Below are 21,817 nucleotides of genomic sequence, written 5' to 3' on the forward strand. Positions count from 1 at the left end.
AAATACCACATTAATAGTCCATTCCTTAAAGTAGAAAGGACCCTGCATAATCAGTCAGGAGACCTTTGTTCCAGGCCAAGCTCTGTCATTAACTAATGCAAATGGGAACTAATGGAAATCATTTTGTGCCTTTTCTCTGAAAAATGAAGATGGTGGACCAGATCCTTGCTTACTCCAGGTGGACCAGCATGAGCACCACCAGGGAGCCTGTCCGAGTGCAGAACCTAGGGCCCCTCCCCAGACCTGCTGCATCAGAATCTGCATCTTAACAAATGCAAGTGATGTATTTGCATAAATGTTTGAGAAACACCAAACAAGATAGCTCACCCCTCATATATTCTGGCTTAATTATGTCCCCCAAATTAGTATTTTTTAAAATGCTCTCCCAGGTGATTCTAACATATAACCAAGGTTGAAAACTACAGGACTGGTTGACTTCTAAGCTGTTTTCCAGATCTGAGAGCCTCACGGCCTATCGTATTTTCTAGTTAATTAATACTTCATTTACTGTGAAATGGGTCAAGGGATAGATGAGAACCTTAAAAAATCAGATTCCAATATATATGTATGATTGAGAGAACAGGTAGCATTTTTTTTTCCCCAAATGAAATTTTTTAGACAATTGGGGCGTTTGAAAATATCCTTATTTTGTAATTTTTGAAAATGAATAACTCTTCTTTTATGACAAACATTGTGTTTCAGGCCAAGTTTTCGCCGCACAAACTGGTTTGAGCCTGTGGGCTCTGAGTATAAACAGGTTATGCAAAGAGTAGGGGTGATTGACCTGTCACCATTTGGCAAGTTTAACATTAAAGGCCAAGACTCCATTAGATTGTTGGACCATCTCTTTGCAAATATCATTCCCAAGGTAAATAACCTTATGGGGGTACAAGGGCCCAGGATTCTGACCTGCTCAATTCTCTATCCCCTCGTTTTCAAACATCCAATATGTTATTTCAACTCACCTAATGATTTCTGTGTGAACACCAGAACTCTTCAGCTAACCAAGGGTATTCTAGCTAATTTTCAAATTTAAGTTTTTGTTAAACAAATTATCATCTAAGGACCTATGGCTCTGTTTGGTTGTGTCAATGGGAACCCCCCAAATTGGCTGAAGTGTAATTTTTATGAAAAGCAATTATAATGATCATTTAAACTGAAAACTTCAAAATTAATGGGTTTAGGTTTACAGACGGTTCACACAGTTCATGTAAATGATACGATTCAGATGCTTTTTGGTGTTGACGCCCACATTTTTATTTCCGTGTGGTGTTGAAAGGATGTGTACGGTTTTTATTTCATCCTGAGGTAATTTAAAATTCTTTTGTGTAGGTGGGTTTTACAAATATAAGTCACATGTTAACACCAAAAGGTCGAATATATGCTGAGTTGACCGTTTCTCACCAATCTCCTGGGGAGTTTCTGTTAATAACTGGTTCTGGATCAGAACTTCATGATCTTAGGTAAGTGTCCACCTAGTAAGACAATTTTACATAGATTACATATTGACCCAACCTTGCACTGAGTTTTTTGTTTTTTACCCAGTAATTAGAAGTAAAACTTTAATTATTAAAACCTTATTTTTTTAAAATAAACTTAATGTCTTTTATAGGAAATTATTTGAAATAAGGACCCCTATAAGCATCCTCCTCCCAAAGGTTATCCATCCATGGGGTTTCCTGGTTTTTATGATATTAACTCCCATTTGTTAGGCATCACCCGTATGTCAGCACCATTTTTACACACTATCTCAAGAAAGTCTCTTAATAGATATACCTGCAGGATATATATTATTCCCATTTTCAGGTGAGGAAACTGAAGCTTAGGTTAAAGGAACCTGCTCACGCCAGCCTTGCTGATTCTGATGCCCACATTTGGTCCACTTCAGGGAGCTGCCTCTCTGGGTTTTCTTCTTCCTTTGTCATACTTTGTGCTCTCTGGCCCACAGCTGCATCTAACTCATTGACCTGCCCAGTCACTCCTTCACATGAATCTTTAGTCTACTATTTAGTCTACTCTGAAATCTATAGCCTGTGGTATTTCAAAACTATTTGGGATGTTGTTGTTTAATAAACATCTTACTCGGACAGATTCTCACCCTAATTGTAAAATGATGCAAATTATATCCTCCAATCCAAGATGCATTGGGAGCCATCTTTTTTTTAAATTAATTAATTATTTATTTGTTTAGTTTTGGCTGCATTGTGTTCGTTGCTACCCGTGGGCTTTCTCTAGTTGCAGCACGTTGTGGTGCGTGGGCTTCTCAGTGCAGTGGCTTCTCTTGTTGCAGAGCACAGGCTCTAGGCGTGTGTGCAGGCTTCAATAGTTGTGGCATGTGGGCTCAGTAGTTGTGGCACATGGGCTTAGTTGCTCTGCAGCATGTGGGATCTTCCTGGACCAGGGATCGAACCTGTGTCCCCTGCATTGGCAGGTGGATTCCCAACCACTGCGCTGCTTGAGACGTCCTGGGAGCCATCTTAGTAACTGAGCTTTGTGTCAGTGCAGATGATCATTTCATGATAGACTTGTGTAGCTCCAGGAACTGCTCAATAAATTATAAACAAACCCTATAACTGGGTTCCAATAACTCATCAAGACTCAGAAATTGAAACTAGTCTTTATAGTTTTAATCTTTTCCTTGTGGTTGTCAAAGCAAGTATGTGTCTGGTGACAGGCACATTATTAACCTTTAGCAGCACAAGTGTGCCTCCTGTGTACAGGTATTAGAGGAAATTTGGGTTTAAATTAATTTTCCAAGATTGGATCATTAGTTTAAATGCAATAGGGCTGTCACTACTTAAAAGAATTGTGTGGCAGAGCTCGTTTAAATGGAAGGATCCTTCTCTACTGTGAAAAATTACCCACACATTTATAAGTGGGTGGTTTAAAGAGAATCATTTAGCATCTCTGGGACTCAGTTTCCTCAACTTTAAAAATTAGGTGATTATATAAAATGACACTCTAGGGACCTTCTGGTAATTCTAGATACAGAGCACATCTTCAAAGAAATAGTCTGTTACCAACATGCATTATTCAAGCAAAATTTAACACAATGTTTATGAATCTCAAATGCAGATGGATTGAAGAAGAGGCAGTCAAAGGTGGATATGATGTTGACATTAAAAACATAACAGATGAGCTTGGAGTCCTTGGCATCGCAGGGCCACATGCAAGAAAGGTCCTTCAGAAACTGACCTCTGAAGATCTTAGTGATGATGTTTTCAAGTTTCTTCAAACCAAGTCTTTAAACATTTCAAACATTCCTGTCATTGCAATCAGGATATCTTATACTGGTAAGAATTGGAAAACAACCTAGAGACCTAGAGTAAGTCTCTAAACCTTAAAAGAAGCTACCAGAAATGTGCACACACACACACACACACACACACACACACACACACACACACACTCACTTTGGTCAGTGTAACTCTGGAGGAAGCTTTCTCCTGCCCAACTCTTCTGACAATTCTGTTTGCTCACTCCTAGTCTGAGAGAGTCGTTCCACATATTTCCAGTTGTCGTTTCAGGCCCATAGCTGGCTGCCTACCATTTGGAAAGGTAGGTAAGAAAGTGGGAAGAGGATGGTTGTTGGAATAGTTGGAAGGGTTCACAGAATGTTCAGGCCAGCTGATTCTATCTGGGAATATTCAGAATGGTCTCCCAATGATAGAGTCTGCCACAGAGAACATCCTGAATGTGTCAGGCACCACTTTTAAAAAAAAAAAAAAAATTTATTTATTTATTTATTTATTTATTTATTGGCTGCGTTGGGTCTTCGTTGCTGTGCACGGGCTTCTCATTGCCGTGGCTTCTCGTGTTGCGGAACACAGGCTCACGTGGGCTTCAGTAGTTGTGGCTCGTGGGCTCTGGAGCTCAGGCTCAGTAGTTGTGGCGCAGGGGCTCTGTTGTACCACGGCATGTGGGATCTTCCTGGACCAGGGATTGAACCCATGTCCCCTGCATTGGCAGGCAGATTCTTAACCACTGCGCCACCAGGGAAGCCCCAGGCACCTCTCCGAAAGCTTTACTGCTGTGCATCTTTCTTTCTGACTCTCAGTGCATTAGGGAAGTCTTCCTATGCAGCTAATGTTGCACATAGTAGGTGCTGGAAACAGGGATGAATGAATGCTCTTCAGTTCCCCATTGGTGCCCTGGGCTCCCTTCTAACTTCCCCTAGATTCCCTGTCCCTCCACAGAAGTAGTACTGGATGCCCAGGCGATCACTCAGTTACGTGTTGCTCATGCTCTGGTGTTTGTCCTGGAGAAGCACCTCACTGTCAGCCTTCGCCATGGGGAACGAGGGGAAAACACTATAAAGGCCACAGTTCTCCCCTGGGCTTCTGCTGTCCCTTTTCCCCATGCTTCCTCTGCCCAACCTTGGCAAAATGGTAACCAGAATAAAACATAAGCAGACTGTTTGGGTCGGGTTTCATTTTCTTTGTTTTTTTACACACAGCTCTAATGGTGAATGAAATGACCAAGTGGGGAAGAAGGGGGGCGTGGGGGGCCATAGAGACTGTGGCTATCCCACAGTGAAGACCATTTGAATAACTGTATCAGTTGCCTCTATTTTTAAGCCATGAGATTTGTAGCCAAGGAGTTGGGAGCTTCAGGTGTCTAAACCTTGACCCCCTCATCTTGATAAACTCTGCCATGCTAATTCCTCACTTAACATTATGAAGCTGAGGTCAAGGAGCAAGAGTAATTCCTGCATCACAGTCTTTCTGTGTCATGAGATGTCCTAGATGCTACCCTCCATGTGGGGGACAGGATTGGGCACGAAAGCGTCTGTGATATGGCAGGCTCCTTTGCGGTGGGGTTTGGTTGCAACCTTTTTGGGAACTGGTCTTTTAAAACTCACCAATGCCTATCTTGCATAAGTGGAATCTCTCCATTTGCTGATATGTTTTAGCGAATGTACGTTAGAGCTAGTGATCATTATTCTTACTCTCGCGGGCGCTTGTGGGTGTATTTCAGGAGAGCTGGGCTGGGAGCTGTACCACAGACGAGAAGATTCTGCGGCACTTTATGATGCTATCATGAATGCAGGCCAGGAGGAGGGAATTGACAATTTTGGAACCTATGCCATGAATGCCTTAAGACTGGAGAAAGCTTTCAGAGCCTGGGGGTCAGAGGTTTGAAATGCTAGCATCTTCATTACCATTTTACTTGTATCTGATTTTTATATAAAGGTTAATTTTAACTGTGTTAACATTGGCTCTGGCTATAAAAGAAAGTATGTATTAGAAGAAAAGAAATTTTTTCTTTTGTTTTGTCCATGCCACATGGCATGTGAGATCTTAGTTACCCGGAGCAAGGATCAAAGCTATGCCCCCTGCAGTGGAAGCTCAGAGGAGCCCTAACCCTGCACCGCCAGGGAAGTCTGGAAAACTTTATTTAATTAGGGAAGAGATTTTTCTCCTCAATTTACCAGTTGCAAGTTCAGTGGAATTATAACATACTGTTTTTTCTGCCTTAATTCCTCCTGCTTGGCAGAGAGCCCTGTACATCTGCCTCTGACTGTGTGGCTGCCCTAAGGGAGCCTGCCTACCCCACGGGATTTGAGGACCATCTTTCAGTTCTTCCTTCTCCTCTGTCATGTTGCCCATCCCCATTTCTTTCTTATCACGCACTTTTGTTACCGTAATCACAGCTACTCTGTACACAAAGGCCTAATAGAAATACGGAGATAGATTTTGGAGGAAGAGAGAGATGGCTTTATTTTTCTTTGCCAGGCAAAGGGAAGACGCAGCAGGCTAGTGCCTCAAGAACTGTGCCCCCCACTCCTCGGGAGTCAGGCAAGATTTTATATGTGGGGCTCAAAGTCCAGGTAAATGATGAGTCCAGGTGGTGAGGATCTTGCATTCTTTTCTTCTGCAAATTCATGGCCAAAGCTGGCATCAGGCAGCACAGCAACCAGGTCCAGCGTCCCTGAAATTATCAGCCCATGACCTTCTTTCTGAAATGAAGAGTGCTACAAAGGAGTGTAGGGGTGGGAAGAAATGCCAGATGCAAAGTATCATTCGTATAGAGTCAGAGAGTAATCAGCTTTGTGAAGGACAAATCTAGCTACAAGTGTTCGTTAGTAGTAACAGCTAAAGAAGAACCACGATTGTTTACCTCTTTCAGGCTGCGTTATCTTTCTCCTCTAGCCTGTTCAATGTTCTCTCTGTTTTCCTTGCTCTCAAGAGGAAGAAGAACAATCACTTCTATTTGTATTGCAACACCTTTTGGGGAAGTAACAACAAAAAGTGTCTTTCTGAGGGGCAGGGTTGGTGGTCTGGGATGTGCTGGTCCAGCCCACCCCCACGGTTAATAACGGGAACTCAGGGTTTTTATTTGTGTAGTTACACACCATTTTCTTAGGCATGATCTCAGTTACCTTCTCAACTCTCCCTGAAGAAGGTGTTATTGGTGATTCTTGGGCAAGAGGTTGGGAGTTCTACACACAATCCCTGTTCTACACTCAATCACACTAAGAAATAATAAACAACTTGGTCCAGATTACACAGAAGAGGCTAAACTGTGGTTCAAACTCTGTTCTCTTATTTTATCTCCAATATGGCAGGCTATTTTTAGATCCCTTAATTTTTTCAGATTCTCTGGTTATTTCCTTGGAAGACGTGGAGTTTTTAGTCCTGGGAGGTGAGATAAGGGACAGTGGTAAAGGATGTACTTCAGGGTGGGGTCTCTTGGGTTTGAATATATCCTTCACATACTTACTACATGGCCTTAACCCTCCAGAGTCTGCTTCTCTATAAGAGAGAGACAGTCTATCCTCCAGAGTTATTGTTGAGATTAGATAGTCTACAAAGTGCCTAGGATATTACAGAATAAATTTGAGGGCAAAATGGGTTTGAAAGTGCAGGTAGGGTCCCTTGGACAGTTAGACTGGGGGCAGAAGCAAGAGGGCTTTGAGGTGGAGAGGGCAGCCTCCTGGAGCCACTGAAAGAACCAGGGTCCTAGAGCAAGTTACTGTTTTGCAGAAGAGGTGCTCTGTTACAGGGATTCTCAGCCTATAAGGCAGACGTGGAGGTGTTTTTAGAGGAGGCTTCTGCAGGGAGAGAAGTAGAGGACAGCTCTGTCTCCACACTCCTCAAGGAATGAAGCAGCAGAAGCAGCCCTTGAGAGTCAGGCATTTCTCCACCCACCTGCCTTTCGTTTTCTCCTGCCCTTTCCCTGGGAGCCCTCGTCTGAAAAGCTTTTCTCCATCCCCAGTCCCTCCGATTTCCCAGCAGTGCCAGCATGCCCTCTAGTGTTAATACAGCAATCAAGCATCTGGGCTTTGTTTTAATTTTTTTCCTGGAATTCTGAAAATTTGAGCAGGTAAAAAATAATTTTAGAGTTGCTCAAATTGATTAGGAAATATGAGGCAAAATTTTATATTATGTAAAACAAATTTATATTACTCATTTAGTTCATACGAGGGCTGTGTTGTCTTTCTTTTTTTTTTTTTTAAGTTTGGCTACTTTATATGGGGTTTAGACCAGTTCTCTTGGAGCAAAAGATGCCAATGACAACAAAATAAACCACCAAACAAAAATCAGGCCTAGTCCCAAATAAAGGCTTTAGCTCCCCTTGAAATATATTGTAATAACTCAACCAATTTGAAAAGATTGAGCATCAACCTCTGTTTTTTCCTTTTCCCTCTCCTGAACTCTGTAGAAGCCATTTTCCTACCATCTGCTTTTTCCTCTACTTATCCCAATTTCTGGATGATTGTAAGATAAGTAAATTACTTAATAACTTTTCAAAACCTATTTAGGTATTAGATGAAAGCTTCTGAAAATCTTGTTTCTGGGAAGAACATCATGGTGGTATCTCTCAGATGTTTATTATACTAAAAGAGCCTTGGAAACAAACTGTGAATTTTAGCTTCTAATTTGCTATTGAAATAACGATATTTGCTGAAAGGCTACATTTGAATTTTAGATTTAAAAAAATTGCTTTAGAGACCAGTCCACAATTTTCCTTTTCCAGAATCTATATTCAAAATGAAAAAGCATTCTCTTCCCTAAAAAATGTATATGAAAGTGATATTACTAAAACGAGTTGCACTCCTCATCTAAGATTTAAAATGCGTTTTTCCCTTTTAGATGAACTGTGATACAAATCCTTTGGAAGCTGGACTGGAATGTTTTGTAAAGCTAAATAAGGTATGTTTACATTTCAAAGTGTACTTGAAGTAAATCTTAAAATTATGCTGTTTCATGACAAAGCCATGCTTTAAATTTTAACCAAGTGTGATTATAGGACAAATGAGTTGAACTTAAATAGTAAGCATCGCTCAAGTTCTTCATGTTAAGCTTTGTCAAAATTTGATATCAAACCATTGTAATGTGCCTGTAGGTGTAAGATAGCAGAATCCAGCAACTTTAAAGACTAAATCTAAATTCTAAGATAAAAATCAGTTAGGATAACATTTCAGCAGTCTTGTAAATCTTGGCGAGTTCTAAAGTCACAATTAGCTAATGAGACATCCTGCATTAATTGACTCTCCCTGGGTGCTCACAACAGTGAGCAACCTCACCCCAGCTGATGTATCCATCTGCTTATTGAGCATCTTTGTAACTGCAACATCTGCATATAAGCGAACTCAAACATTTCAAATGTGTTCAGCATAAAATAGGTATTATTGAGAAGCCAATACAGGCGCAAAGAATCATAACTGATATTAACATTCCAAAGGGAACTCCTGCATCTGTGGTGCTCAAACAGGCAGCATCAGCATCACCTGGGAGCTTGTTAGAAATGCAGATCCTCAGGTTCCCCCACAGACCTACTAAATCAGAATCCCTGGGGGTCAGGCCAAGAGCTCTGTGTTCTAACAAGTTTCGGGGGATTCTGATGCACCTAAAGTCTGAGAAGCAACATCCTACATAATCATTGTGGAAAAGCATATTATGGAGGCCAATTTATTACATCCTAGCTCATCTATATAAATCCTACAAATATGAATGAGGTTATCCCATTGTTATGGACTGAATGTTTGTGTCCCTCCAAAATTCGTATGCTGAAGCCCTAACCCCATATGATGTTACTTGGAGGTGGGGCCTTTGGGAGATAATTAGTTCAGATGAGATCATGAAGATGGGGCCCCATGTTGGGATCCATGTTCTTATGAGAAGGAGAGATCAGAGCTTGCTCTCTGTCTACCATGTGAGGACACAGTGAGAAGGCAGCTGTCTGCCAGCCAGGAAGAGGAGACTTACAGGGGAACCACATTGGCCGGCACCTTGGTCTTGGAGTCACCAGCCTCCAGAACTGTGAGAAGTAAATTCCTGTTGTTTCAGCCCCTCTATCTGTGCTGTTTTGTTACAGCAGCCTGAGCTGATTCAGACACCTATTAAGCGGTGTCTTAGTTACTGTAAGAGAACTTAATGGTACAGTTGATGATAATATTGAAGGATAAGGACAGCAGCTGCTTTTGTTCAGGATATTTGTTAGAATTCCAAAATTCCTGTCCTGTCCTGCCTTAGGTGTTAATCAGCTAAAGGCTGTTTCCCCATTCTGTGGAAATATGTGAACACATGAATATGAATCAGGCTAAGGAAACTTTTTTAATGCCCCTGAATCAGTTCCCAAATTCCAAGCTAAGATATTAACATAAACATATATGTTTATAGCATTAGATTTTGGGAAAAAAAGAACCTCCTAAAGGGTTTTAAAGGGAATATCTTTCCGTACATTTTCCCCATGACTTTTATTTTTATGACGTACCATCTGCCTCCAGGCCAGAGAAAGCGGGTGCTTGGAGTTTGGGCAGACCCTAGCAGCAGATTGCTCCTCCTGATAACAGACGTCTTGGTTGAGCTTTGTAAAATAAGGGTAAAAATGGCCCGACTCCTGAAAGCACTAAAGTTCTGTTGTTGGTCACCAATAGGGAAATACATAACCAACTTTTTTCTTCAGTGTTTGGGTATTATTATTTGGGAATAAGGCACAGAGAATCTCTTCATGTTGAAAATGGATTTTTAGTGTGGTGTGGATTGTGTCTTTATTAGTTCCTTTAAATTATTTCATAACCAAAGCTCAGCTCAAAACTAAGTAATTTAATACATAATGATTTATGGTATGTTTTTGTGATTTCTGAATTGTTGGTTCTCATTCTGGTGTCATAAAGTTAATTTCTAATGCTTTTATTGGGTGAAGGTCCATGTAGCACAAGGACCTGGACCTAGTCAAGTCAGTCTTTTTCAATTACCATGACTCAGGTCGTTAGGGGGCATCGACCTAACCATAGCGATGCTTGCTAATTTCCAGGACAGGTGAATAGGCTAGATCAACATGTTTTTATTTTAATTTATTTTTATTTTTGGTTGTGTCAGGTCTTAATTGCGGCATGCGGGATCTTCTGTTACAGTGTGCAAGGCTTCTATCTAGTTGTGATGTGTGGGTTCCAGAGCGTGTGGGCTCTGTAGTTTTGAGGCACGGGGGCTCTCTAGTTGAGGCTTCTGGGCTTAGTTGCTTTGCGGCATGTGGGATCTTAGTTCCCTGACTAGGGATTGAATCTGCGTCCCCTGCATTGCAGGATGGATTCTTTACCGCTGGACCATCAGGGAAGTCCAGATCAACTTTATTTCGAGCCTATTTGGTGGTTTCACAACAATTTTACCTTGGTGTCGTAGCAGTCTTTAAAACAGGTTCCTGGAAAATTTATTTATATTACAAACTGAACTGTGTCACTTGATAATTTGAGTCCTGTGCCTCTGAACAAAAATGTTACCCAACCTGGATTCATACAACATTTTAAAGAATAATATAATGCAAGTCCATATTACTTTAGAAAGTTGATGTTATATGAAAACTGAAACAGCAAATACAGGAGGATATTTATATTTAATACCAATCAAAACAAAGCCAAACCCTAAATCCTGGCATTTTACAATAGTTTAAAATCAATTCAGACTTCCCTGCTGGTGCAGTGGTTAAGAATCTGCCTGCCAATGCAGGGGACATGGGTTTGAGTCCTGGTCCGGAAAGATCCCACACGCTTTGGAGCAACTAAGCCCGTGCACCACAACTACTAAGCCTGCACTCTAGAGCCCAGGAGCCACAACTACTGAGCCACTGCACCGCAGCTACTGAAGCCTGCATGCCTAGAGCCTGTGCTCTGCAACGAGAGAAGCCACTGCAGTGAGAAGCCCATGCACTGCAACAAAGAGTAGCCCCCCTCTCACCTCAACTAGAGAAAAGCCTGTGCGCAGCAATGAAGACACAATGCAGCCAAAACAATAAATAAATTAATTAATTTAAAAAAACAATTCATTTCTTACTCTTCAAAGTAAAAATGTAGACTTCCCTGCTTGGCCCTTATGTGTCTCCACAATTGTATAAGCCATGCTATGAAGAGAAATACAGAGATGCAGGCTGTGCCCAAGCTAGGAGGACCCCTGGAGGTGACTCAGTACCACCTCTTCATTTGAGGATGAGGAAACTGAAGCAGAGAAGTGACTAGATGCTGTCCTGTGTGTTGGCCCAGGCTGAACTCTGACCTCACTGCAGTGCTTTCTCACCCACCACTTTTCCCAGCCAGGTCCTTTCCCATACTGGGCTTATCAGCCTTGAAAAACTGCACAGGAATTTTCTGGCAACATGTATCATAGAATTTGCATGGCTACATTTTATCAATGACTACCTCCCACAGTCATGTTTTTGTTATAAGTAATTTTGTGTTTTGTGGTGGGATCAGAGTAGCTGCTTTGGCCATTTGAAGAAGGCAGATGGGTGGGTGAGGAGATGGACCATCCGACCTCATTAGTGGGAATTGTGTTCTTATCAGAACTGGTACAAAAGTAGGGAAAAGAAAAACGGAGTATTGAAGAAATCTTAGATTGTAAAGATGGCATTTGCCTTCCTTAACTCTTCGAATTGTCTGAGCCTCAGCCTTCCTATGGTGTCGGCTTATGGGAAGCAATGCACCCGTGTGCACACTCATTTATCTAGTCAGCATTTGCTAAATACCATTTATTAAACGCCTCGCTAGGCCACAGGTCTAAAAGTTAAAGATATGGCTCCTGATGGCTCTCAGATCTCATGAAACTTGAAACAAATGGAACTTTAGGAACTAAGGCTGTAAGATGCATTCTTAATGTTAATTCTGAAAATACTGTTCTGCACGAGGAGGGTTGTGTCGTAGCACGTGTCAGTACCGTCTTGTGAAGGGTTAGGTTAGGCTCTGACAGGAAGCGTTAACCACAACTATGAAACAGGTAAAAATAACTGAATATTTCCTTTTTAAGTCTTCTCAGCTAAAACCTCTTTACCTGAAACCAGTCATGTCATTGTGCTTAATAGTATTATAATTTGTTCCAGAGGAAGTTACTTTTGGGGAAAAAAGTTTGTGGCTTTTTTTTTTTAAGTTTGGAAATGAAAGAAATGCATTAATTAAAAGCAAAAGGAAAATCAGCTGCTTTAGGTTGCAATCATAAGTATTCTTGGAATTTTCCTCTTGGAATTACTGAATCTATCCGTATCCAGAGAACCCCAGTCAAGAGCTACAGAGAAGTAATGTGTTAAGATCAGAATTTTTTTCTCTGAGACCCCCCTGTCCTTTCTCTCTTTCCCTCTATTTTCCTGTCTTGAGTTTCTAACCAGCAGAAACAGAATAAAATGTCATATATATTAACCACAACTTGGAAGACAATATTGATTCTAGAAATTACAATTTCTCTCTTTGAGGAAAGATGATTTAAAGCATAGCCATTCAGTAAGCAAAGCGAAACAAAAAGATGGTGAAGAGGCAAAGCCCTCACCACCAGGCCTACTACATCCAAGTATTCAATACATATTAGCATTAGTAAAACATCAAAGTGGAAATAAATCATTGCTCACAGACAACAAGTTAGAAAGGAATTTCTAATATGTTATGGTGGTGAAAGTACCCAGCTCTGGGGAACTTTTAGGTAAATTGTAATAGGATTTGAGGAGGTAGACAATTTTCAGTCTCGGCTGCACATCAGATCATCTGAAATATGATTCCTTTATAACTTGCCCAAGGCCCCGGCTGCATCCCAGATCAATTTAAAAAAAAGTGCTGGGGTAGAGACTCAGGCAGCAGTATTTTTTTCTAATTCCCCAGGTAATCCCCCAAGGTTGAGAATGTTTGGGAATGATTTAGGCCAGTGATTTTCAACTGGCTGAACATTATTATCTTGGAGAACTTAAAGAAAAATTACCTGATGCTTTACCCCCAATGGTTCTGAAAGTGTGGTTCACAGACCAGCAGCATCAATGTGACCTCAGATTGATTACAAATGCAAGTCATTGGGCACCATTCCAACCCCCAAAATCAAACTCCAGTTGGTTTTAACAAGCCCTCCGCGTGATTCTGATGGATGCTGAAGATTGAGAACGCTGACCTGGCCCAAACGGATTGGATCAGCCCTGGGGGCAGGGTCTGGTTTCTTATTTCATTATACAATGAAGGTTGAGAACTACTGTTTTAGTTCTTTGAACCTCATACCTGCTGTGGTCCTGTGAATAAATAGGAAAGCAAGAAAACAGCCCGGTCAGAAGATTAGCTACCAGTTACTATATTCTGTCCCCAATTTTTTTTTTTAAACTGAAGTTTTAAAAATGTCACCAAATTCTAACTCTGTGACCTTGGGAAAGCTATTTAACTTCATTTTCCACCCGAGATTTCTAGTCTGTAAAATGAGGGCTCCTTTCCATGTCTAAAAGTCTATGAAATACCACCTTGCAGAGTGGTTGAAGACACTGTTGCTATGTTATCTATTCGAGCCACACAATTGTGTTATTTTAATTAAGCCATCCTCAGTCTCTTACCCATTTCCGTTGCTGAACGATAAGGGGAGGTTGGGGGGGGGGGTGGTTAGAAAGAAAAGAAAGAAAAAAGGAAGTAAAACCTAGTCTGAGATCTAGTTTATCATTCTTGAAACCTCCATCAGAGTATATTAAACTAACAACCAGTGAATCATTATCCTCATATATATCCAACTTCTGTTATGAAATAACATTCTATTTCCATCCTAAGAGTTTAAGTGTGCTGTTTAGCTGACTGCTTTCTAATTTGGAAGTCTATGGACTAGGGCTGGGAATGAATTGAAGTAATTCTTTAGATTACTTTTATTTTTATTATTTTAACAGCTTAACATGCAATGAACTGACGTATTTAAAGTGTACCATTTGATAAGTTTTAATGCATGTATATACTTGTGAAAGCTTTACCACTTCAAAGGCAATGAACATCTCTCATACCCAGAAGGGCATGAAGCCCTTTTGCAATCTGTACCTCCCAACCCTCCCTACACTCCACATGGCCCCAAAGAACTTTTTGTCACTATAGACTATTTTGCATTTTTAGAGTTTTATATAAATTGAATCATACAATATACAGTCTTTTTTTTAGTCTAGATTCTGTCAGCATAATTATAGACTAATCTGTGATGTTATATGTATCAATATTTATACTAAGTAGTATTTCATCGTATGTGTATAGCACAATCTCTATGCTCACTGACGAATTTTTGGGTTGTTTCCAGCTTAGCTATTACAAATAAAATGGCTGTGAACATCCTTGTGGAAGTATTTGCATAGACTATGTCTTTCTCTTCTCTTGGGTAAATACCTAGAGGTAGAATTGCAGGATAGAATGGCAGGCATATGTCAACGTTTTAAGAACGCGTTTTACAGAGTGGTGCACCATTTTTTTATATTTTAAGTTCCTGCCTACAGTACATGAGAGTTCCAGGCTCTCCACATCCTCGTCAAACATTTGTTGTGATCCGTCTTTTTAACTTTATTCTAAGAGCTGTGTAGTGGTGTCTTATCACGGTTTTAATTTATTTCCTTAACGTCTTGATGCTTAGCATCTTTTCATGTGCCTGTCTACCACTCCTGTCTCTTCTTCTGTGAAGTATCTTGTCAAATTTTTACTCATTTTTAATCGGGTTCTTTTTTTCCCCTTAGTTTTGAGTGTTGGAAGTTCTTTATATATTCTAGGTACAAGTCTTTATCAGATAACATGCTTTGCAAATATTTTTTCCCGGTCTGTGTCTTATACCTTCATTTGTCTAAAAGTGACTTTCAGAGAGCAGAAGTTTTTAATTTTTGAATTTTTAAAGTTCTTATCAATTTGTTCTCTTAAGGATCATGCTTTTCATGTTGTAGCTAAAAAATCCGTGCCTAACCCAAAGTCACAAAGATTTTCTGCTGTTTTCTCCTAGAGGTTTTATCTTTTTATATTTAGAGCTGTGATTCATTCTTACTTAATTTTTGTATCTGGTAAAAGATATGGATTGAAGTTTACTTTTTAGCACGTAGATGCCCAATTGTTTCCAGCACCATTTGTTGAAAAAGATATGTTCAAACTGTATTGCCTTTGTACCTTTATCAAAAAACAGTTGTCCATATATGTTTAGGTCTGTTTCTGGACTCTATTGTGTTCTATTGAGCTATTTATCTTTTTTTTTCTTCCCCCTGCATTGAATCTTCATTGCTATGCACGGGCTTTCTCTAGTTGTGGCGAGTGGGGGCTGCTCTTCATTATTGTGCACAGGCTTCTTTTTGTGGTGACTTCTCTTGTTTCAGAGCATGGGCTCTAGGCATGCAGGCTTCAGTAGTTGCAGCATGTGGGCTCAGTAGTTGTGGCTCCTGGGCTCTAGAGTACAGGCTCAGTAGTTGTGGCGCATGGGCTTATTTGCTCTGTGGTATGTGGGATCTTCCCAGGCCAGGGCTCGAACCTGTGTCTCCTGCATTGGCAGGTGGATTCTTAACCACTGCGCCACTTCAGTTTTATCATCTGTAAAATGAAGAAAATATTCACCTTATAAGTTTGTTATAAATATTAGATGAGCTAGAGAACATTTGATACCTCAGTAAATGTTAGGTCCCTTCCATCTTATTGAATGGAATCTAAACAAATCTTTTAGGGAAAACCAACTATAGATAAAACCCTTTCAGTGTTTTGGAGACCCCAGCTTCATTTCTTTGTGTTTTTCTTATTTCCTTTAAAAATTATTTACTTTGTATTTAGACTTGAGTGCGCTACTTAAAACACCAAAAGGGCAATTGTTCTTCACTGTGGTCTAGAGAGATGAAAGCTATTATGCAAACTCTATATTCTAATCATTGCTAATGCAGCATGTTAAGCATAAAAGTTCCTCTGAATCACTTTGCTATACACCTGAAACTAACATAACATTGTTAATCAACTATGCTCCAATTTAAAAAAAAGTACATCTGACAAAGCTGCAGGTCCATTCCACTGTTTTCCTGTGAATCAAAAGATTCAAAGACCGAAAAGTAAATATTTTATTTAATATTGAATCTAATAAAAGTCATAAAACATACATAATGGGAGCTATTTTCATTTTGAAACATCTAGTTTGGTTTGGATGCTAATTAACCTAATTATTGGCCTGGCTTAGGAATCATATTTAAATATTTTCTCCAGGTTTCAATGTATCCACACCTTTCTTTGGGTTAATAGAGTCCCTTTTCTTGTTATATTAAAGGCTTTTGTGAGAAGGAATACTTGATTAGTGGTTTTGGTTAGAAGAATGCTAGATGAATTGTTTGTTTTAAATTGCCAAAAGCAGAGAATAATAACTAGGTGAGAATATTCATTTCCAGTCAATAATAACACACTGGAGTTGCTACACTCGTAATTTAATATTTTGCTAATAAAGAGATAGGGAAATTGTGATTATTATAAACTTATATGGAATGTTGCAAAGTTCTGCATAAAGGAAAAGGAACCAAGAATTAGGAAGCCTGAATTTGAGGTTTGGTGCCAACTCACTTTGTCACTTTAGGCAAGAACCTTAACTTTAGGCGTTAATTTTCTCTTATGAAAAATGACCTCGGGCTAAGTTTTATGCCTGCTTAAAAGCTTGTATGATTCTAGTTGTGTGACTATGAAATGAATGATGGTATAATTTGTCTTGATGGGGTGGTGGTCCGACGGATCCATTCCCCCAAATGAACAAATCCAGTACATGGCTTCATCAGTTTAACTATGAGACAAACACAGATGCACCTGCTATTTGACAAATGACTGGAGAAAGTTAAGGTTTACATGGACCGCAGGTTAGTCACGGCCACGTGCTTTCCAAAGGGAGTCCCACGAGGACTGTTTTTAATTAATGATTCCTAGCCTCATTTTAAATAAGGAACATTTTTAAGGAATGTGTTGAGGGACAGTGGCAGAAGTTGATCACCTGGATTTGCATCTTCGCTCAGCCACTGGCAGGAGTTAGTGACCACCGGGCCTCCCTGCAGCTCTCTCCATGTCTGTAAATGCAGGAGTGTGATTCCACAACCAGAGCTGTGCCTGGTTTCTAAGGGGACTTTCTTGGGACCCAGGATGTTACACTGGTTCCCTTATGCCTCCGGAAACTTTTGACATTTATATTAAAAGAATTTTGGCCAAAAATTCAATCAAACTGATGACTGCTCTGAATTTTCTGATGGGTTTTGACTCCAAATATGAAACAGAAGAGGTCCAAAACTAGGTTTTTATCATTTCTTTCCTGGTCTGTAAGAGCCTACCACCCTGAGTTCGTATCAGACTCTTCCTTCCACTGCTGCTGTCAAATTCACTTTAGCTACGCATCTGAAAACTCTCTGTTGCTCTGAGAATCCCACCCCAGAATATACAGGTTTAATTTATTTCATTTCCATGTGCTTTTCGGTACTATGTGTGCTTTTAATAAAGCTAATAAGAGATGAGTAATTACATTTCACTTAAAATCTACTTAATGTTTTCATCTATGTGGATGTTATATTTGGAATGTATCACAGGTGGCTGCTTTAATGGCTCTTATTACTTTTTAAAAATTAATAGATTAGAAACATAAGCCAAAATTATTTTAAGGTATAATCTCAATGCCCCAGAAATGTTTCTCAAAGACATTAACAGCTATTTATGTAGTTAATTTGGTAGTGACTCATTAAGAAATACATTTCTGTTCTCAGGTCATTCTGAAGGCACCAATTTTAATCACAGCACTTACCTTCAGACACATTCTCCTCTCATTTATAATTAATAACTACATAATAAAGTCTACATTCTTGGGAAGAAAGCCAAGTAAAATGAGAATGAAATGCTGTTGCCCCACTTTAAATCTTCCCAAGTCAGGCCCAAGGTTAGCTTGAGAAGGGAGAATTGTCTCAAGGGGTGGGTGTCGCCTCTTATCTGTGCCTTACTTTTAATTAGGGTTTTGTTGTTGTTTTTGAGTGTTTTCATTCATGTCTGAGGAGGATATTGCTGACAAGATCCCTTCCTAATTCAGGTATATACAGATAGAGAGGTTAAATTTCATTTATATGAACCTTCAGGGTGTTTTCAAATCCTTTCACATAGTACAAAAATATTATTGTGTAGTGAATGTCATTCAAGATAGGTTCAGGCGACCTAGAAATAATTGTTTTAATTAGTTTATTTTTTATTGAAGTATAGTTGATTTACAATGTTGTATTATTTCAGGTGTACAGCAAAGTGATTCAGTTATACATACATACATATATATACATATGTATTCTTTTTCAGATTCTTTTGTCATATAGGTTATTACAGAATATTGAGTAGAGTTCCCTGTGATATATAGTAGGTCCTTGTTGTTTATTTTATGTATACTAGTGTGTATATGTTACTCCCAACTTCCTAATTTGTCCCTCCCACCCCACCCCCTTTCCCCTTTGGTAACCATAAGTTTGTTTTCTATGTCTGTGAGTCCGTTTCTGTTTTGTAAACACGTTCGTTTGTATCATTTTTTTAGATTCCACATATAAGTGATATCATATATCTGTGTTTCAAAATAATTTCAAAGAAACATTCTTTAAAGTATTTGCATCAGCTGTGCCTGCCAATGATAGACTCCAGGCACAGCCATTTAAAAAATACCTATGGATAAAATCTAAAGGTACTGACTTATGCAACCGATCCTCAGGAGAGACCCTTAACTTTGTCTGGCCTTCTCTTCATAAGCTGGGGATAAAATGATCTGTCTTATAGGAATCTTACGAGGATTAAATGAGCTCATGATTGTAAAGCCTCAACACAGTGTCCGGCAGGTAGCAAGTGCCTAATAAATTGTACATACTATTAATGTTACTTATTACTGAACTTGTTACTTTAATTTTTCTCTTTTAAAGGAAGTTTTCTCCTCTTTCCTATTTCTTGTGATTAACTGATACCTTATGTTCCTGCTTAGACTTTGGTGGAACTGTGAGTTTGGCAGTTAGGCTCTCCTTCCAGCACGTCTTATTCCCCCCACCCCCGGCACTCACCCCAATAGTTCTCGTCCAGCACCTCCTAAAGTACCTATTTCTGGAAGCTTTGGACGTGGCCAGCTTTCACCACAGCCCCTCTGAAGGTGTGGCAGATGTTGGCTGAAGTGGCTCAGTGAGGGCAGCTCAAAGTAGAGGAAAAGAGCGGGGCTGGGACTCCGGAGATCTCGGTTGAGTGTCTTTGGCTAAGTTAACTCACCTGTTTTAGACCCCAAATCCAACAGCTGTGGATTGTTGGAAAGATTGACTTAGAAGCACAAGGGCTCTTGGAGAAGGGTTTGCAGACGACAGTTATCATGAAGCCTCATCTTTCAAACTAAGTTCAAGCTGCTTCCTCTGTAAAACTGGCTGACAGAAGGCTGCCCCGTCCCTTCTCTCACCCCAGGCAGAACTGATTATACGCTCTCTTGAGTTCCCACATACATACCCCCATCCTAGCAACTGTTTGCATTTCTGCCTTAGACATGCATCAGACATTTTTTGTTTAAAATTTACAAAACACTGTGGTTTTGCCCCTCTCATAGAACAAACAAAAGCAACACTGAGTCATGTTTGAAACTGGTATAGCTGATTTGTACACTATCACGTGTCATATTCTACCATGTTTCCAGTAATCTCAAATTATTCTTTTTTCCTCTGATATGTTAAAACACTGAGGAGATAAAATAGTTTCAGCACTGGGCATATTGTGATGTGGAGGGAAGGAGTCACATCTCCTCAGGGACCTCCCAGAGGCTACAAGACCCTGTTGTATTTAGCTCTGGGTATCCTGTATCTAGTATCTGATACACAGCAGGGGCATAACAACAGTGGAGAAGATAACTGAAAGAAAATGCTTTGAATAGGGGCTTGGGAGGACAGCAAACCTTCAAGATCTAAATGAGTCTCTAACAGCAAAGATTCAGATTTCATAACAGGAGGTGAGGAAACTATGCAGGGTCTCCCAGCGCTCCACAAATCACGCTACTTAGTGCCTGGCCACTCAGGAGTGTATGCTTTTCCACACAAAAAGTGTGAGACTTTTTTTCATTGCAATCATTGGCTTCCTATATAGGCAAGAACACTAAAAAGCATCCCTGTCATCATGTATCCATAATAGCAAGTCTTCTTTTAAAAAGATAGCAAAATGGCTTCCCTGGTGGCATAGTAGTTAAGAATCCGCCTGCCAATGCAGGAGACATGGGTTCGATCCCTGGGCCGGGAACATCCCACATGCCTCGGAGCAACTAAGCCCGTGCACCACAACTACTGAGCCTGCACTCTACAGCCTGTGAGCCACAACTATTGCGCCCACGTGCCTAAAGCCCGTGCTCCGCAACGAAGCCCCCACTCACCACAACTAGAGAAGGCCCGTGCGCAGCAATGAAGACCCAACGCAGTCCAAAGTAAATAAATAAACAAACAAATAATAAAATAAATCTTTAGAAACAAAAAAAATTAAAAAATTTTTGTTGTAGCGTTCTTTCTGAATTTGATAAACATATTTTAACTATAATGAACTTTGGTTTATTATGACTTGTGTTATCATGAATTTATCCAACATAAGAATTCAAATGAATCAAGCTCTTCCTGTGTTTGTTGTCTTATTTCCCCCCGCCGGTAGTCCTGTCTTAAATAACATGAGTTCCAGTCTTCTTTGAATTTTTATCTGACTTCATAATAAAGCTTCTGGTTGGTTCTCCCTATCTGGATCCCAGCAGAGGGGAAAGAATTGAACTTTTGTTTTGCAATTATTTTAACCTTGGCCAAAGGAAACTTTCTGCAGCTTCCTGTGTAGTCAGCAATTTCTGTGATATCCGTAGAAATCATACTGCATTGTGGGCTTGTCCTAGGAGCTCTGAGTCAGAAAAGGAGTGAATTGGGGAGAGTCTCTGGCAGAAAGTGTGTGAGAACCCCTCCTGCTGCTTCGTTGAGAGGTGAAGACATATAGTGTACCAAATCCTTAATGTTATGTGCACAGAAAGAGCTGTAAAATCCTAAATGGCGGTAGCAGAGGACATGTTTGGCATGAAAGAGTGTTTCTTTTCTTCTTTGACTAGTGAAGAAATCAAAGTTATTGTTTCCTTTGTTTTATCTTTTTTTTCAGAGAGCAGTCTTTGAGAACAGTTTTGAGAATTTTGTATTCCATACTCTAAATCTAACTCACCAGAGATGTGATTTAGATATCACAAATTCTTCCTTTTTCCCCTTAACGTAAGAGATGGGCACATGTATATAGAAGCCTTACCCCAGTGCCCCACTGGGTCAGCCTTCCCTCCTTTGCACTCTCACTGCTCTTAGGCTCTGACTAGTTTCTCACATTTGTCAAGTGTCCTTGGCATTCTGGTTGGATAGAATTGTGTCTCCTTTATTAGCTAAGTGTCTCCACCGAGGAGTCATGGCTCACCCGTTTGTCCTACTCAGTTGTAAGGTGTGTTACTAATAAGCATGAAAGTCCTGAAGTTTGCATGACCCCTAGTTAATGTGTAAGAATGGATTCAAGGTCATCTGTATAACACTGTCACTCTCACTCACTTGCACTGCGTTGGGAATACCCCTGTGTGTGCCTGGGGGACTGCACTAG

At 40.1% G+C, this 21,817-nt stretch overlaps 1 protein-coding gene across 2 annotated transcripts in view; it reads left to right on the forward strand.

The window, feature by feature from the left end:
* The window catches only part of DMGDH (dimethylglycine dehydrogenase), a 56,786-nt gene that overhangs the window by 27,909 nt on the left and 7,060 nt on the right, over positions 1-21,817 (forward strand). For both annotated transcript variants that reach the window (XM_057740418.1, XM_057740428.1), the window contains 5 exons: positions 703-868; positions 1,333-1,463; positions 3,076-3,293; positions 4,978-5,135; positions 8,097-8,156. In XM_057740418.1, coding sequence (XP_057596401.1) covers positions 703-868; positions 1,333-1,463; positions 3,076-3,293; positions 4,978-5,135; positions 8,097-8,156 — 733 coding nt within the window. The remainder of the gene's footprint in view (positions 1-702; positions 869-1,332; positions 1,464-3,075; positions 3,294-4,977; positions 5,136-8,096; positions 8,157-21,817) is intronic.

The sequence above is a fragment of the Hippopotamus amphibius genome, chromosome 1 (assembly GCF_030028045.1).
Source record: "Hippopotamus amphibius kiboko isolate mHipAmp2 chromosome 1, mHipAmp2.hap2, whole genome shotgun sequence".
NCBI lineage: Eukaryota > Metazoa > Chordata > Mammalia > Artiodactyla > Hippopotamidae > Hippopotamus > Hippopotamus amphibius.